At 38.9% G+C, this 20,188-nt stretch overlaps 1 protein-coding gene across 2 annotated transcripts; it reads left to right on the top strand.

The window, feature by feature from the left end:
* Positions 1–16,180: 16,180 nt before the first annotated feature.
* On the top strand, positions 16,181–19,497 carry LOC307135140 (uncharacterized protein). Of its 2 annotated transcripts, XR_013817632.1 has the most exons (3): positions 16,181–16,618; positions 16,892–18,538; positions 18,649–19,256. XR_013817632.1 is itself a non-coding variant. In XM_079831344.1 (2 exons), exons 1-2 carry the CDS (start codon positions 16,343–16,345, stop codon positions 18,380–18,382), a joined length of 1,767 nt encoding a protein of 588 aa, XP_079687470.1. In that variant the 5' UTR covers positions 16,248–16,342; the 3' UTR covers positions 18,383–19,497. The 2 variants fall into 2 exon arrangements, 1 of the variants encoding a protein (XP_079687470.1); XM_079831344.1 differs by having other exon boundaries at positions 16,248–16,618; positions 16,892–19,497.
* The last annotated feature ends 691 nt before the right edge of the window (positions 19,498–20,188 follow it).

The following is a 20,188-nucleotide window of genomic DNA, read 5'->3' as shown; positions in this document are numbered from 1 at the left end:
CCCGGCGTGTGAATTACACTCGGTGCGACTTTTCTGGCAAAAACAATCAATTATAAAAATTTGCTTTATTATTACAAAATGCATACGATGCGTTATAGGCTGTGTTAATTATCCCCACCCACATTAACTTTGGGCTTAATCACTGTAATGTCCTGTTCGCATTTGCTCTTCTTATTTAGGCCTATTTATTCTTTAAAGCGGATGGAAATATAGTAGCCTGACGTCGTCATACTCAATTCTAGTCAGAATATGAGTCTGATGCTGCTCCGTTGGGCTGTGATTATGGGGCGTGTTTCAACCGAGCCAGGAAAGACCTCAATTGGATAGACCTACAACCAATCAGAGCAACGGAGCGACGCATAACGTTAGTTGTCAAATGTCAACAGAACTCAACTGCACTGTGTTGCCATGTCTGCGGGTTGAAGCGACCCCAATTATGTGATATACAGACCCAGGAATGTGATTTTAGCTGCCATCCCTGCCAAAATAACACATATTTTACCCCCCAAATGCCTTTTTACCCCCGGAGAACCCCCCGGAAAGCTATTGGGCTTGTTTTTGGCTAGTTTTGAGGAACGTTAGCAATTGGGTGGTTTTGTTGTAAAAACTTGGCAACCCTGTCTGCACGCACGCTGGAATAAGTTACGTTAGAAGAAAAAGATGAGCGTAAACACATCGTGTTGTGTTTTTACGTGTTGTAAAAAAATAATTTAAGGATACACAGAGTACTTACCAACACGATCATCATTTCTGAGAGAAATAGTAAAGGTGAACGCATATACAACAAGTTCTCTGTTTAGGATTAGAACAAATTGAACCCAAGCGCTCTTTGGTGACGTGGATGATTACGTTACTGTTTATCATCTGTCCGTCATCGTCTAAAGCCCGCCCTGATGATTTCATTGGTCCGAACAGTTTCTGTTCGGGCATAATTACTCCTCTACGGAGAACTGCCCGAGTAAAAATGTTGAGGGCGGGGCTAATTTCGGCTCGCATCCAGGCTACAAATATAGCCTATCGTAACATAATCCATATCCTATGCAACTCGTGCTATATATTGCAAGCGCTCTGAAGGTATACTGGTTTGAGAAATGGCAAGTTATTACAGGCTTTAATGAAAATCTTTTGGGATAAATTTTAATAAAACATAAATCATAAAAAAGAAGAGTATGTATTTGAATATCTCTGTTCTCCAGTTTTTCTAATTCCAGCACATTATTATTTTCTTTTTGCATTAGTGATTAGCATTAGCATTAGCGAGCCATTCGTTAGTCTGGTTGTTTGATGAGAAAAATATGAAATGTAGCTGCAATGAACGAGTTAAGAATCCGTACAGCTGCAGAAGCGCATGGCTTTTATTCTGCTGTGCGGAACCGAGGAAGAACCGATGACGGAAGAGTTTGATCTTCGGCTGACCAATCAGCAGAAAGGGGCGTATAATTCCCGCCCACGTGTAGAAATCGAATATTCAAACTGTTTATACATTTTTCTACCTCTGAACGAAAAACGAAAAATCAAGTCGAAATCTCGTTTTTCGTTATGAGCTATTTTCTCATTTTTCAACTTTCAATATTAAATCAAAAATCAACTGAACGAATGATACACGGGTTGACCAACAAAGCCTGAATAGATTGGTTTGGTTTTGTCAACTCAAAACTAATCCTGTAACCCTGAGTTTGTTAAACTACCATCATGGTACAGGCCCCTGGTCTTGTCGTGTGTTCCTGTTTGTCATGTGATCAGTCATGTGTTTCTCTTGTCCTTATGTGTTATGTTCTCATTGGTTGTTTTACTCATGTGTTCTCAGTTCTGTTCTGTCATTGGTTCATTGTTCACAGGTGTCTCTTGTTTAGTCAATAGTCATTGTATATTTAAGCCCTCATGTTTGCCATGGTCCTTGTTGAGTATTGTTATGTTGTAACCCATGGTTGGTGAGTGTTGTATTTAGGGATGGGAATTTTTGTCAATTTCTCATTTCGATCATCAATAGGTCTCAAAAACGAGTACTCGAGTAATTGGGGGGCGGGGCTTGTGTGGGGGGCGGGGCATCTCCGTCATGGAGATATGAAACTATTTTAAGAGTGTTACGAAAATTAATGTTGACAAATACAAACATCACATGTCTATGAAAACATGAACATATGACTAGAAAAAATAACTGCTAGATTATGATGCATAAATGGTTATTTTGTTTTTAGATGTTTTAAAAAAAAATAAAACGTCTCAAATAACCCAATCAATCATATAATTGTAATTGAACTGAAACTGTAAATAAACAGCACCCTACATAGCTTTGCTAGCAGGTTAATAAACTCAACCAAATGCACCCTATATTAGATTAATCAGTGAACCTACTTGCATCAGCACAAAAGGACGCGAATGCGCACGTGAACTTGGCCGTGCTAGTTTTTACACATTTTGAATGCGCTCTTCCCTTAACAACAATGCCGATACATGGGCAACTAAAGCACAAATAATTTACAAAACTATTACAATTGTGTTCTTATTATAATGTTATGTACATGACAGATTGGCTCTGCACATCTTGCACTTAATTTTATTTTTCCTGATCAAAGTGACAGACATCACTGCGCGTTTTCGAAGGCATAATGAGAAACAACTTTAAATAAAACATAGGTCTACTGTTAAAAAATATGAGAACGAAATAACGTTGCTGCATTAATATCATCAATGCTTTTGAAAGAGAAATAGCCCATCTAAATGAATATAACCATCTCAAATAACCCAGAGTCGATAATGTCGGGCATAGGCCTTTATCACAGAGGAATTGAATACCGGAAGTGCGCGTCGAAGCAGTGTGCTGATTCTTCCGGTTATGCATGTTTTCAATGTGCTGTGAACACCTAGCTGAACAAACGACCATTAAAATAAGCATCTGGAGGATGATTTAAAAATCCGGACATTTTCCGAGACAGGAGAAGAGATAAACTGATCATTACTGTGTACAGGATTTTCCAAACTCTGTTGAACTTGTCGTTTTTTAATCCGACATAAGCCGAGGGTCGTAAACATACGTGATTATTTCACCACACGGTGTCAGTGCTCGTCTAAATAGTGTCCGCGATTAAGTGTGTGTGAGACCTGACGAATAAGATCTGAATGAACATATTGATTTGTATTAATATTTTAGTCATTGTTCTGTCACTTTTCAGTGACAATCATTTCACTGTAGTCTACAGTATGTGTAATTCACACATTTATGCCAAAATTCAGTCACGCTGTTAACGTATTACTGTTTAAGATTAATTAAATGCTTAACATTGTTTACTTTCTTTAAGGCAGTTACCGCGCATTCATTCATCTATTTATTACAAGAAAATGAACCATGGTTTTAATTACAAATAAAATAAAACATGGTTATTGTAGTTTATCATGGTATTTTTTAGTAAAACTAATACAAATGGTAGTCAATCCACACAAAAAAAACATGGTTACTACATTCTTACTATAATAAAACCATGGTTAACTTTCGTAAGGGTGTTTATCAGTCAAATTAATTAAAAAATGTAACAACAGGTATGAAATATGATTAGCAAGAGAAACACTGTTAATGAGAAGACAATCACTGGACTGCGGCAGGTTAGAAATGTATTTATTATTCAGAATGCACATTTGGATGGGAACATTTCAGCAGGCTGACGATATGAGACGTAAACATCCGCAGTTTGGAAATGCATAGGCCTACAACACACAAACATACAACTTCATCCCACCATATCAGTCTCACCCATGCTCTCCTCTATTCTTTTAGTGTCATGAAATGTTCAAATCTGAGGTAAGGATGTCATTATTTAGTATTAGAGCACGGGATCGCTGCAGTTACACCCGCGTTTTGATTGAGTCGCGATGGGACCGGAAGTAGAGGTGCACTGCTTCACTTACCGGAAATAGGAAGTGTGCGCTTTCTTGCAAGAAAATGATATCTATGAAAAATTTCAATCAGGATTCAGGCCGCATCATAGCACAGAAACTGCACTCGTTAAAATCACAAATGATTTACTTCTAGCTTCTGACCAAGGCTGTATCTCAATACTAGTTCTACTCGATCTTAGTGCTGCGTTCGATACTATAGATCATAAAATACTCTTAGATCGACTTCAAAATTATACTGGTGTTCAGGGACAGGCATTAAACTGGTTTAGATCGTACTTATCAGACCGCTACCATTTTGTCTGTCTAAATGAGGAAAAATCAAAGATAACGTCAGTAGACTATGGGGTGCCGCAAGGATCCGTGTTAGGCCCTCTGCTATTCTCAATATATATGCTGCCACTTGGTAATATTATAAGAAAACATGGAATTAATTTCCACTGTTATGCTGATGACACTCAATTATACATTTCATCACGACCGGATGAAAACGCTAAATTATCTAAACTGACAGCGTGTGTTGATGATATTAAACACTGGATGACGAGTAATTTTCTGCTATTAAATTCAGATAAAACGGAGGTGTTACTTATTGGTCCAAAAAACTGCCCACAAAACCTCTCGCAATACAATTTTACCTTGGAAGGATGTCCTGTCACTTTATCCACTACAGTAAGAGACCTGGGTGTTATATTAGACCGCAACCTGACATTCGAAAATCATATTTCATATGTTACAAGAACGGCATTTTTCCATCTTAGAAACATTGCTAAGCTACGTAACATGCTATCTATTTCTGATGCAGAAAAGTTAGTTCATGCATTCATGACCTCGAGATTAGATTACTGTAATGCTTTATTAGCTGGTTGTCCTGCATCCTCAATAAACAAACTGCAGTTAGTCCAAAACGCAGCTGCTAGAGTTCTTACTAGGTCAAGAAAATATGATCATATAACACCAATTTTATCATCTCTACACTGGTTACCTGTGAAGTTCCGTATCAATTACAAAGTATTGCTACTGACCTATAAGGCCCTAAATTGTTTAGCTCCAGTGTATCTAACGGATCTTCTAGCGCCCTACAATCCATCGCGCTCTTTAAGATCACTAAACTCGAGGCTTCTGGTCATTCCTAGGATATCTAAGTCCACTAAAGGAGGGAGGGCATTTTCACATTTAGCTCCTAAACTCTGGAATAGTCTTCCGGATATTGTTCGAGGTTCAGACTCGCTGTCGCAGTTTAAAACTAGATTAAAGACGCATCTCTTTAGCCAAGCATTCACATTATAATTATCTTTTTATACTACAGTTAAATCGGATCAAAAGCATTAATATAATATTCTGAACAGCAGCTACGCTAATCATTTCCCATCTGCTTTTCTGTTGTTATCTCGGGACACTAGTCCCGAGGTAAATAGTTCATCAGCTCCAGTTCGTATCCAGCCTCTCATGGAGACTTCGGATGCCCAGACACCTGTGATGAGACGACTCCACGCCTGTGAAGAGATGACTCAACGCCAGCGTTGTTATGGCCTAAATTAATACACGATTGATTAACTTTTTCGAACATTATTCTTTAACATTGTCTTTCTAACATTTTTACTGTACATCTATGAAATGCACTTTCTGTAAAGCTGCTTTGAAACAATGTGTATTGTGAAAAGCGCTATACAAATAAATTTGAATTGAATTGAATTGATAAAGGCCTATTGCATGTGAGCTGAAGCTGAAGAGAATGAACACCAGTTGGTAACTAGCTTTACTAGCTGGTTATTAAACTCAACCAAACATGTCCATATGAGATTAATCAGATATAGACAACATAAAAGTAATCTTACTACTTGCATCTGCAGAAAAGGACGCGGACGCCCACATGAACTTCACCACGCTTGTGGATTTCCTTTAACAGCTGATACACGGGGGACTAAAGCACAGATCATGTACAACATTCTATTACAATCTTGTTTTCATTAAAATGCGATGTATATGACAGATTAGCACTGCACATCTCGCACTTAACTGTATTTCATGATCACAGTGATTCCAGGCATCACTGCAGTGCTTCAGCTTCACTTTATTTCGCCGGTCTGGAAGGCGTGCTGTCTAACGCTAACCAATCAAACCTCAGTTACCGCCAAAAATGACGCAATAACCAATCAGAAAAATAGACAAATATATTTTTTAAAGTCAGGGCGATCATCGTTTTCATGATCGATCGTCGCTGTCACGTTCGGGTACTCAATCACTGTTGCCCATCCTTAGTTGCATTCTAGTCAAGTCTGTTTTCAAGTCTGTTCATGAGTCAAGTTGTTGTTTCTGTTTGCTCACTTTGGATTATTGGATTTCTCTTCATGTTTTGGCTTTGATAAACTGAACTTGGGTTCATCATGTCAGCTTGTCTCCAGTCGACAAACTGTTACACAGTGATATTATAATTTTATTTTTTTGTTGGAATCTCAACATTGTTTCAACAGTAACCGAGGGTGCAAAAGTGATGTTGAGAAAATATAATTCTGTAATGTTGAATCAATAATATTACCATTGATTTGTGGTTGAAATTTCAACATTGCTTCAACGTTAACTCGGGGTGCAAGAGTGATACTGATCCAACATCACTTTGCAACATTAATTCAATTAAATTAGCGTTGACGCATCAACACTTACTCAACATTCTTTCAATGATTACATGCTATCTGGGTACTTTTTTCTAAGACAAATCTAGGTATTTTTTTAGCAGATGTGAGGCGGAAAATTTTTCCAGAGGGGTTTCACTTCTGCATTTAACTTTGTGTCAGCAAATTATTTCTTCCTCATGTGTTTCATTAGGGATGTCACTTCACTTTAGGGATATCTGCTGACCACTTCCTATCACTCAATCGGTGGACTAAAAAGACAAATTACTGGTAGGACTGAATTCCAATTTTTTACAGCGAATGTAAACTCATCTGTGATTCTATTCTTCGGAACGTGGAAATAGAGGCACCAACCACCATAGTTGAATGTGTACCAGGAGCCAGAACGTCTGACATCAGATCTAAACTAGTTTGTCTTTTTAGACCACCGATTGTGTAATAGGAAGTGGTCAGCTGATGTCCCTAAGTGTGAAGAGGCATCACTTGTGAAACACATGAGCAAGAAAGTAATTTGCTGACGTTCTTCCCCATTTGGACAAAAGTTACAACAAATGCAGAAGAGAAACTCCTCTATGACCACAACATACTTCTTGACAGGCTAGAAAATTGGGTCGGGCTTTCTGGAATGGTCCTCAAATGGTTCAGGTCATACTTAGAAGGGAGAGGTTATTATGTGAGTATAGGTAACCATAAGTCTGAGTGGACATCCATGACATGCGGAGTCCCACAAGGGTCAATTCTTGCACCACTCCTATTCAACCTGTATATGCTGCCACTGAGCCAAATAATGAAAAATAACAAAATGGCTTACCACAGCTATGCTGATGACACCCAGATCTACTTAGCCCTATCACCTAATGACTACAGCCCCATTGACTCTCTATGTAAATGCATTGATGAAGTTAACAGTTGGATTTGCCAAAACTTTCTTCAGTTAAAGGGTCACTTCAGTGGTTTAGCATTAGGCTTTGTATCAGTAGAAACCCGGTAGTATATTCAAATGATGGTACTTTCCCCCTTCATATCCCCCTGAGACGAGATAATTATGCAATTTATTTCTGGAAAAAAATTTTGGCCAGAGGCAAAAACTACAGCCGCTAGATGGAGCTTTTCCGCATGTTATCAACCCGCCCATAGGGGAGAGATCTCACGCACAAAATATAAGACACAGGCGACCACACGGACAATAACGGAGCGGTGCAGAGTAAAGTGAGAGTTTCAACTTTTCAATGAATTCCTGTGATAGTTTAGCTTCCATATGCAATCTGAAAACGTGCCAGACTGGCGCTTACCTCAGCTCTTCGTGATGAATGTAATCTGACACTGCTGCGTCTGTGCCGTGACTTTCTTTCGGCTCACTCACACTTTAGTAAAAAGACACGTTCAGTTTTTAATTGTAGTGTTTATTCTCTAACTGAACGAAATGATTGTATTACTATGAAGATCAAAACGACGGTGTACGGAGTGACCTCGTAGGGCAGCGAAGCAAGTGCATTCTGGGAGTCTTTTCTCAGTCTAGAAGGCACCAAATTCAAAAATAGTTTCACATTTCTACTGCATAAATGACCCAGTTTAAATGCAAAGCTTAATGCTAAATCACTGAAGTTACCCTTTAATCAAAGACAAAACTGAAATCACTACATTTGGAAATAAAGATGAAATTCTCAAGGTGAATGCATATCTTGAGGCTAAAGGTCTAAAATAAAAAAAATCAAGTCAGGAATCTTGGTGTGATTTTGGAGTCAGACCTGAGTTTCAGTAGTCATGTCAAAGCAATAACTAAATCAGCTTACTATCATCTGAAAAATATTGCAAGAATTAGAAGCTTTGTTTCCAGGCAAGACTTAGAGAAACTTGTTCATGCTTTTATCACCAGCAGAGTGGACTATTGTAATGGTCTTCTCACCGGCCTTCCCAAATAGACCATTAGACAGCTGCAGCTCATACAGAACGCTGAGCAGAACCAGAACATATGACCATATCACACCAGTCCTCAGCTCTTTACATTGGCTTCCAGTTACATTTAGGATGGATCGATTTTAAAGTACTATTACTTGTATATAAATCACTCAATGACGTAGGACCTAAATACATTGCAGATATGCTGATTAAATACAAACCGGGCGGACCTGGACCCTCAGGCGTGGGATGACCTGGACCATGAGCCGTGGGATGACCTAGACCATGAGCCGTGGGCGGCCATGGCGGATCAGGTAGTTCAAGGGGCCATGGCGGTAACAGCAGTTCAAGGGGCCATAGAGGCGTGGCCTTCGTGGCCTCAATGTACCCCCCCCACCCCCAAAACATTTTTTTTCTCTTGGGCAGTACTGCGGGCTCGTGGGCTGGAGCCTGGACGTGGGCTGGAGCGGGCACTTGAGTGGCAGGCACTGTTGGATGGTGGGGTTCCTCATTCACAGTCCCCACAGTAAAAGGAGACCCACCCAGCAACAGGGCATGGTCAATATATTGGGCCAAAGACCAGGGGATTTTACCTCCAGGCAACTGGGAACCGATTGGTTTGTTAAGCCCAAATCTAAAAATGTCCTTGAGGGCCATATCATTAAAATCCACAAGGTAGCACAGTCCACAAAACTCCTGTACATAGTCCTCTATAGGACGCTGGCCTTGATAGAGGCGAAGGATGGCAACTGCTGGGTTCATTTTTGATGGTCTGTTATTCTGCAACGTTTATCCACTGAAAAGTAGGGATGGCAGACGCGAAACAGACGTTTCGGGGCTTTGCCGAGATCCCGAAGCGCAGATGTTTCGAAACACTGCTCCGAACTGTGATTCGAAACACCCGTGTCACGTGACTATGGCTAAATGAAGCTTCAAAGTGTTTCATCAGGTGGCGCCTTCCGAAACTGCGTTGATTAAAGGGGGCGGGAACAAGCCACACAGTCACACATTTGTATAAACCTAATTCACCACAGTTTAAAAGTGAAGTAAATCCATCTTCACCTCGTGGGTTTTTGTGAGAGGAGAGTGATTTTGTGATAGCAGTGAGATTTATAGTGCGCTTTGGTTAGTTATATTTAGGCTAGATTTAAATTAGATATATTGACTGATAGGTATAGACAGTGACATATAGTTAGGATAGATATAGTGACACATTCATATAGGCTAAGTTAGATAGTGACAGATAGCACAGCATAAGTTAGATATATAGAATTATATAGATATAGATTCATAGGTGATATATAGATAGATATATTAATAGAATATATAAAAATGGAGGCTGCACGCAAGAGATGCCGTACATCTGTGGTGTGGGAGCATTTCCATTTGGAAGCACCAAATAAAGTGAGATGTGTGTATTGTGATAGGCAGCTAGCCTTCTGCAACAATACATCATCCATGTATTTACATCATCCAAAAATATTTGTGCATGCCAGCAACAAGTGTCCCTTGTGAGAGGATTTTTTCAAAGGCTGGAGAAATTATATGTAAAAAAAGAAGTCAGCTGAGTCCTTCAACAGCAGAGCAATTCATATTTTTGAATAAAAATGTTTTGTGACAAATGAGACACATTGTGGCTTTATTTATTTTATTAATGTTCATTTTGTATAACAAACAAAATATATATAGTTCTTTACAATGACGAGGCTACAGGTTACAAAACCAAGATCATGTAGTTGTCAGACAGATGTTAAAAACATTTTTTTTTTACATGGATCATTGTCAAGGTATTTCAGATCAACACATGGAAATGACCACTAGATGGCGCCGTAGAGACGGGTGTCAGATTGATTCGAAGCTTCGAAACAATATGACACATTTGCTTCAACTGCTTCAGTGCTTCACGAAGCCTCGGTCTGCCCATCACTACTGAAAAGGCAAGTTTTCTGAAACCAAGTGCAGTTTATTTTATCCAACTTAAGTGAGTCCCACAGGTTTACTCATAACGAAAAGTGTAATTTGATTAATAGCCACGAAAGCTGCAACTTATTTTACCAGCGACAGTCAGAAATCTGATTTTCTCACATGCTTGGCTCGATGCTCCCGCTATGGAGTCCTCAGTTTGATCTGTCCCAACAGAGAGATAACTGTCCCAACAATAGATTTACAAGATACTTAAAACTGTAACATATATAATAGGTAATATACTACTGTACATAATAATTTGTTAATAAAACGTTTGGTTGTTCAGCATTACACAGTCTCAGGTTTTGTTTTTTTGTTTTTTTTTAGAGTGCATTTTTGAGATTATACAGTTATACTAGCTCTTTAGGGACAGTGTACAGGATGGTGTATCAGTCAGGATACAATATAATAAGATGAAGTAGATTCACTTCTGTATTGTGATATTCTGTATTGCCAACAGTCTGAAATAACAAAGGAAATCGACATTAAGGCACTGGTATATTACAACAAAAGAATTCCAATTACAGTTAAGCATTAATAAAGAAATACAAATATAATTTAGAGCCTCATAAATTCATAGACGTATTCATTCTTAAACTATGGTGCATTTCCATACTCGGTAACATATATAATAGACTATATAATCCGGGCAAACCTGGTGGGATGTCCCCACCAAAGCTGAAACCCAACCTACGCCCTTGCAGTCCCTATACATTTAACTACACATGCGTTTTAATTAATTAACTGGGAAAAACACCAACAACTGTGATTAGTAGTCAAATTACTTACTAGTCAAATGGTGCTTAGGGGATATGTTTACCTGAGGTAGAAAATAAGAATGAGAAGTTATAAAGATAGAAACAGAAGATTTAGAATAAACTTGACGCAGCTCCAAACTCAAACCATGCTGCAGCAACAAAAGTAATTTGTGTGCTACTTTCCTCTATCCCTGAGGATGGCAGCACACTCATAGTTTTGGGGAATTTCGACAGCCACCTAGAGAAGCCCTATGCTGCAGACTTCCAAGCTATCCTCGGCTTGTTCGACCTCATTCGCCTCACCACTTCAGGAACTCTCACAAATCTGGCAACCAGCTTGATCTCATCTTTACACGTAACTGCACCACTGATAATATTAATGTTTCTCCTCTTCATCACTTTTTCATTACATTCAATATTCACCTTCCCACATGCATTTATACCCCACAACTTCACCAGTTTCATTCAGGCATAATCTAATCTAACTCCCCTCTCCTGTGCCATTTCATCCTCTCTTCCCACCTTTACAGAGGGAAGTGCCACTGGTAAGTATCAATCAGTACTCTCCTCTTTCTCTACCAGTGCCTACTCTGCTAAAACCTCGTACTTCACCACCAAGGTCAGCAGTACATCAGATGTATGCAAACTCTTCAAAATGTTCCTCTCCAATCCCCTCCCATCTCCTACAGGCAATATTGAACACACTCACACCTTCCCTCACACACATCATAAACTCTTCCCTTCTCATTGACACTTTCTCTACTGCATCTAAGCAGGACCAGATTACTTTGCTGCCTCAAAAAACCTACACTGAATCCTTCTCTTGCTGACAACTATAGACCAGTCTCACTCTTGTTTATAGCGAAAACACTTGAACGAGCCGTTTTCAACCAGGTATATTGCTTTTATCTCTCAGAACTACTTGACAACAAGCAGTCAGGCTTCAAGAGCAACCATTCCACGGAGACAGCAATGCTGTCAGTCTCTGAAGCCCTTTTGCTAGCAGAGGTGGAGGTCAAATCCTCTGTCCTCATTCCAGAGTCCTGCACAGGTCAATTTTTGGAGACCCGCCCCCGCCCGTACCTGCAAAGTTCAGCACCAGATCTGACCCGTTACCCGTGATAATATCAAAATTAAATCTGTACTTAAGCGGTTCGGATCGCCAAAGTCACGTGATTTCAGCAGTTTGGCGGTTCGACATACGATCCGAACCGCTGAATTGATACACTGATTCATAACGGCTCTGAGGCTTCAAGAAGCAGTGTTTTGAAATCGGTCATTACTATATAAGTCGTTATTTCGTTTTTTTTGCGCACAAAAACTACTCTCGTCACTTCATAAAATTATTGTAGAACCACTGTAGTGAGATGGACTTTGTAAAGACATCTTTATTACTTTTTTATGGGTCTTGAGAGAGGAGATGTCATTACTGTCAATGGAGGCCATTCTGAGCCATCGGATTTCAACAAAAATATCTTCATTTGTGTTCCGAAGATGAACGAAGGTCTTACAGGTGTAAGACATGGAGGGTAAGAATTTTCGGACCCACTTTATATTAGGTGGCCTTAACTACTATGTACTAACATTTTAATTAATAATTTGATACAATGCACTTATTGTGTACATACATGTTTTTAATTGTACTTACATTTGAAAAAATACCTGCATGTAATTACATCTGTAATTAATTTCTGTAGTTACATTTGTAATTACACAGTTGACACTTCCCTTACACATAACCCTACCCTTAAACTTACCCACACCACCACACCTGTCCCTAACCCTACCCTTAAACTTACCCACACCACCACACCTGTCCCTAATCCTACCCTTAAACTAACCCATACAACCACACCTGTCCCTAACTCTACCCTTAAACTGACCCACACCACCACACCTGTCCCTAACTCTACCCTTAAACTGACCCACACCACCACACCTGTCCCTAACTTTACCCTTAAACTGACCCACACCACCACACCTGTCCCTAACCCTACCCTTAAAATTACTCACACCACCACACCTGTCCCTAACCCTACCCTTAAACTTACCCACACCACCACACCTGTCCCTAACCCTACCCTTAAACTTACCCACACCACCACACCTGTCCCTAACCCTACCCTTAAACTTACCCACACCACCACACCTGTCCCTAACCCTACCCTTAAAATGACTCACACCACCACACCTGTCCCTAACCCTACCCTTAAACTTACCCACACCACCACACCTGTCCCTAACCCTACCCTTAACATTACCCACACCACCACACCTGTCCCTAACCCTACCCTTAAACTTACCCACACCACCACACCTGTCCCTAACCCTACCCTTAAACTTACCCACACCACCACACCTGTCCCTAACCCTACCCTTAAACTTACTCACACCACCACACCTGTCCCTAATCCTACCCTTAAACTAACCCATACCACCACACCTGTCCCTAACTCTACCCTTAAACTTACCCACACCACCACACCTGTCCCTAACCCTACCCTTAAAATGACCCACACCACCTCACCTGTCCCTAACCCTACCCTTAAACTTACTCACACCACCACACCTGTCCCTAACCCTACCCTTAAACTTACCCACACCACCACACCTGTCCCTAACCCTACCCTTAAACTTACCCACACCACCACATCTGTCCCTAACTCTACCCTTAAACTTACCCATACCACCACACCTGTCCCTAACCCTACCCTTAAACTTACCCATACACCACACCTGTCCTTAACCCTACCCTTAAACTTACCCACACCACCACACCTGTCCCTAACCCTACCCTTAAACTTACCCATACCACCACACCTGTCCCTAACCCAACCCATATCCCACCTCAATATCAGCAAAGGTGTTTTTCAATACAATTTGAACACAGTAAGTACATTGTACTTATTTTTTGATGTAAGTACGTAGTAGTTAAGGCCACCTAATATAAAGTGGGGCCGAATTTTCATTTTTGGGTGAACTAACCCTTTAAGCCCTGTGCCAGGTTTGTAGCCTTTGGCAAAGTATCTGTCAATTGTCGCACTGGCAACCCCTGCTGTGCTCCTGGAAGTCTCAACATGCTTCCTAAGAGAAGACGTGCCCAGCTTCCGGCTATCAAACGGCAAAACTTTATGGCATGTTTTGCAAGCCGCAAAGCCACTTAAGCTGTTATTTTCCTGATCTCGTATTACACCACACTTTCTCCACACATCCGATTTTGCCTTTAAATACTCATTGTCAACAATTTTATATACTCCACATGCGAACTTTACTTTTACTTCATCCATACTCCTGCAACGCTTGCTTCAACTAGGCTACGAGAAGCATCAACAAAAGTCGCACTGTCGCAGTGGTAGTGACATGATGGGTCAAATGTCATATCGTTGTTGCGTATGTGTAATGGTAATTTAGACATACAAATATTGCACATATTTTTCATCCGCGCTACCTGCCCGAGTTAATTATCCGCCCGCATCCCTGCCCGTGAACTTTAGGAATGTCAAAATCCACCCGTTTTAGCCACTTTTATGCGGGTACCCACGGGTACCTGACCCGTTGCAGGACTCTTCCTCATTCTACTAGATCTATAAGCAGCCTTCAACATGGTAAATTACCCTTAGCAACCCTCTCTTCGCTTGGGATTACAGGAACTTCACTCCAATGGTTCACTCCTACCTCTCAGGTAGATCCTTCAGAGTGTCTTCGAGTGGAGAGCTAACTTTCATTGATAACATCACAAAGGCAACCCGATCATCCAGATGTACACTATACAGTATGGTCAGGTCTTATCTAATTGAACATGTGGCACAGCTCTTTGCCCAGGCTCTTGTGATTTCTAGGCTGGACTACTGCAATCCGCTGCTAGCCAGGCTTACAGCAAGGGCAATTAAGCCACTACAAATGATTCAGAATTCAGCAGTGCACGTTACACCTCTCTTCATTGGTTACCAGTTGCTGCACACAAGTTAAAATCATTACTAAGTGTTTCCCCTAGGATTTTTTTATATATATGTATATTTCAGGGCTGAATGCCAGTTTGGCCAGTGGTTACATCTTTTACTTGCCCTGCCAAAATTCCAAACTTGCCCCACCACAAAAAAGTAATAAATAAAAGGAAAAAAGCCTAGTTATTGTTTTTGATCCATATAACCTTAATAAATAAGGTTATGACTCTAAAAAATATTAACCCAACTCATGTATATTTTAAATATTGTTAGAGACAGTCAGTAATAAAATAAAAACAAATAAAATGATATATCACTGCATAGAAATTTAACTTACGACATAACAGATTTGTTTACGATGATACTCGACAAGAACAGCATTTTAGACCACAATATCAGTATTTTAATAGATATATTTACAATTCTATCAAACATTAACAATGCACAAACATTTGCTTGACCAGTACCAACAGCAGCACATTGCAAAATGATTTATTTACCTCCAGCTCTCTTTTTAAATGTTTACTTTTTACTTAAAAAAAAATTTCAAAACCTTTGAACACAAAGGCTTGTTATATTATTATATATAATGTTATATTGTGTTGATTTATGTAATTCTCATAACCACTTGTGATGATGTCCGTATTCCCCCCTTTATTTATTACTGTTAATATCTGTATCCTTTCATTTGTTAAAAAAAAAACAAAAAAAACAACAACAAAAAACACTTATGTCAACATTTTCACAGATTCACATTTCTGTAGTTTTCACAGAGGGTGTCGTTTTCAAAAACTTGCACTTTGAAACTTGTTTTCAAAAGTTTTCTTTTTCAGGCCACCAAAACACCATTGTTGTGTAAATGAACGGATAAAACACATAAAAAGTGTTTTTAGTCATTGACCTTAGTAATCACTAATGATCGATCATCACTTAATTAATAATTTAATTATCTAATTAACTTTAACACTGCTTCATTGTTACTTTTTAACACTCTGTAGATAGACACTGAGCAGTGTTAATTTTGCTGTGTAACTACAATAGAAATGATTTTATATTTAAACCATATCAGGGTAAAGGGTTAAAGTTCTGCACATTTGACTATTCTCTAAATAGACATTTGGTCGCAAATATGTTCCTCATTTCTCTAAACTCCTCCCGCCCGCCACATAAAAAAAATAAAAAATTACATTTTGTGTATGTAAAGGACACATACTATTGATTCAGCTCTTTAATAGGAGACACAGTGCAAATAATGTTTCTTCTGTGTTTGCTCACCTGTTTGGCGCTGAGCACTTTTAGTGCTCAGGCAAAAGTGGTTGATAACGAGTGTAACAATTTTTTCTACGAAGGCACAAAACCAGATGGGATGGACCAGAATGCCAAGGGAATCTGTCAGAAGTTGGAATATGATGACTTTCTTTATGCTACACTCTATTCTGTTCCTAACAGAATTCCCCTGTACAGTGCATACATTTTTGAACCTAAAGGCTCAGGTTCTTCATCAAAAATTTGGCACATAGAGCCACAGGTAACAGTTTCTTGTACTATCAAAATATTTAATTATCATTTTAGGCTCAGCGTTTCTGTAAGGAGAATGTGTTGAATTATTTGATTAATGTTTTGGTAATTTCTTTGTCATTACAAAAATATTGAAACATTAGATTGTTGAATGAATTGATGGAACTTTATCTATCTAATTAATGGAGCACTGTACAATTAACATTCAAAATGTGTAAATGAATAAATAAATCCTAGGACATACTGTAGCAGAAACTGTTTTAACACAATATTTCTTCTGTAGCTGCATGATCAAACCGGACCTGATCACATGATGCTCGAGGGAAAATATAAAGATGCAAATACTTTAAAAGTAAATCAAGCCATCAGCAGCGATTATGAAAAAACAGGATATGATCGTGGACATCTGTACCCCAACTCTTTCAAAAACGGTGAGGATCGCAAGGCGACAAATACACTGACCAATGCTGTACCGATGGATGCTTGCTTCAACCGCGTTCATTGGAAGTTATGGGAGAGTTATTTGCAAAATTTTTTAAATGACATACATAAAAGTAATGATAAGGGAACAGCCTACATTGTCACAGGTACTGTACCTGGTGAGGCTAAAATACCACAAAGTGAATACCCGAGCAGAGGAAGAGTCACAGTTCCATCTCATATATGGACAGCTGTTTGTTATGTAAATGGAAAAAAGTCATTTTCCTTTGGCTATATAGGAAAAAACCAGCCAGAATTCGACATAAAGTTAATGAGTGTTTCAGAGATGAATGTGGAGCTCGATAAACTATATAAAAGATCAAAACCATCAGTTAAGATTTTTAAAAATGATTGTTTCAGTGACAAACCAGAATCTGAAAATGCTAAAATTAAGTTTTTAAATGAAATTAAATTACCAGAGTACCAAAAACTTCAAATGTCTGAAGATGCTCAGAATAACTTTCTTGCAGTCCAAAATGTCATCAGTAGTGACAGTGATAGTTCTTCTGCAAAAAAACCTAAAATTACTCAACTGACAGCAACACTTGTCTTTGACAGTTTAAGCTCTTTTTCCACCTCAGCAGAAACACTGAAAAGAAAGAATAGAAGTGCTTGTCTTTTAACTGGTGGCAAAAAACGTAGGAGGTCTGAAAAACGTGATAGTCTCAGAAAAAGGGAGGTGTCGGAGGGGTCTGAATCTGTTGAATGTCAGCTGGTCCCAGAGAAATCTGTTGATGGAAAAACTGCAGCTGATGGCTCGCCATGCAACGGTTTTGTGAATAATGGTTACGAATGTACATGTTTCACACAAGAAGGTAAAAGCAAGTCGTGCTGCTCCACTCCCTGCCTGTACCATGACCAACTTAAAGGCTACCATTGTTACTCAGGTGAGACAATGATACAGTGCTCACCCCAGTACTCACTCATCACAGTTAAAGGAAACAGATGTCAAGACGATCACCCCTGTGCCACATACGACAAAGACTACTACTGGTGTTACATAGAGGACAAATTCTGGGAATTTTGCAGCCCCCCGCTGTGGGCAAGTAGGACTCAAGATGGAAAGTACTGCCGCAGTGACTACGCCTGTGCCAAATACAAAGGAGAAAAACCGTGGTGCTACACGGACGACGATAACAACTGGAACTATTGCTGTACTACAGACGACTACTTCTCAACTGTCAATCACAAAACTTGCAATCCTGATAAGCCATGTGGTTACTATGGCAAAAATTACCTGTGGTGCTACACCACTGATGGCAATTGGGATTATTGTTGCAAAGAGTTCAAATAGAGATTGTTGTGGGACAACATTGATTAATGCATTAATAACTAAAACAGGTATTCTGCAAAACCGATTTACATGTTTAATTGCTTTAACACTTACTAACCTTGAAACTCTTTTTTATATCAAAATAAAAGCAGCGAAGGGACTCTTAAGTTTGGATTTGTAAATAAACTTCATACAATGTTATAGTAGCACTAAACCCAGACAGCAACATAGTGTCAAAACAAATGTGCCCCGGATCTGGGAGACACTATGCTGCTGTCTGGGTTTAGTGCTACTATAACATTGTTTGAAGTTTAGAAGTTACTGCCAGTGAATTCAACATAGCTGCAAAAAAAAGAAAAAAAAGAAAAGAATGAATGAATAAATAAATGAAATGAAAACCAGCTGTAGACATAACGGTGTTATAAAATGATTCTAACATAGTGTGATTCAACTGAAACTCTGCTCATTAACATTATAAAATGAACATGCATTTCGTAATAATAATAAAATACATTATACGTGATGCTCCAGTGTCTTCATTTCACAGAGTGGACAAAATAAAGGAATCAACTGGTAGAGTCCAAATTAAACCAAATAAAAATGGAGAATTTTGAGTGCATTCAAAATTTGAGTCCACTTTTTATTCCCCCACATGACATTTCATCCTCAACATTTTATTCCTCCACATGACATTTCATCATCAACATGACATTTCAGTCCTCTCAGGTCACTGTCCCTTCAGTGTCACGGTTCATGAATACATCGTCTCACCTTCTCTGTGTGTGGTTGTGTTGGAGGCGTGGTTTCTGATTGCTGAACACTCTGATCACTTCCACCTGCTGTACTCATCACCTGGGCTATTTATACGTGTGTCTCACTCAGCCTTGTTGTCAGATTGTTGCAGTTTGTCCGGTGGTTCCTGTCTGTTTTGTGTGTTCCTGGTCGTGGTTCTTCGTTCCGGATTTCTGGATCCCTCTGGTTCGGTTTGCCCATTGCGTCCCTGCGTCGCTGTTTTGAGTGGTGTTCTCTTCAGCCTGCCTTTGCCTGCTTCAGTCCTGCTTCATTCGTCTGTGCTTTGTCCAGCGATCTGTCCTAACTCTACTGTGAACCTGAGTATAATAAATACCTGTTGTTGAACTCGCTATTGGATCTTCTGCCTTTTTCCGGTCACCAGACGTAACATTCAGCTGCTGCTTTTGAAATAAACCTCATTCAGTTACTGTGAACTATATTGGTCTTATTCAATCTATTATATTTTAAAATATATGACAGACATTGTACATTAGATTATTTCATATTTACCATGTGTACAATATATAATATTATGTAATATAAATCAATATATTTAAGACATATGTTCCCATATAAATCTGATTATATTATCTTGTACATTGAGGTATATTATCACATATAATTTTACATATATATATATATATATATATATATATATATATATATATATATATATATACAATGGCTCTTCCAATATATAATTTCATATAATGAGGGATATATTTCAATATACATAACAATATATTATATAGTATAATAATAGCCTATGTATTTATTCAATATATGAAAACTGCAATAATTGCAGTATTGTCCCATATATTGCAATATATAACTTGCATATATAATATATTATTATATAATATATCATATGATATATTACTATGTAAATCTCACAATATATGGAGACACATGAAATATATTGTCATGTAATATATTGAGAAATATATTTTTGTTGCGTAAGGGCAAGCACAACTTCATTCCCTGGACTAAAGGTGAGAAGTATATTTAAATAAAGGTGAACGTGGTATTTTGGTT

Source organism: Gobio gobio (genome assembly GCF_949357685.1).
Source record: "Gobio gobio genome assembly, chromosome: 12".
NCBI classification, from domain to species: Eukaryota; Metazoa; Chordata; class Actinopteri; order Cypriniformes; family Gobionidae; genus Gobio; species Gobio gobio.
Note: the sequence above shows the minus strand (reverse complement) of the source record. Positions and strands in the feature narration are given on the sequence as shown.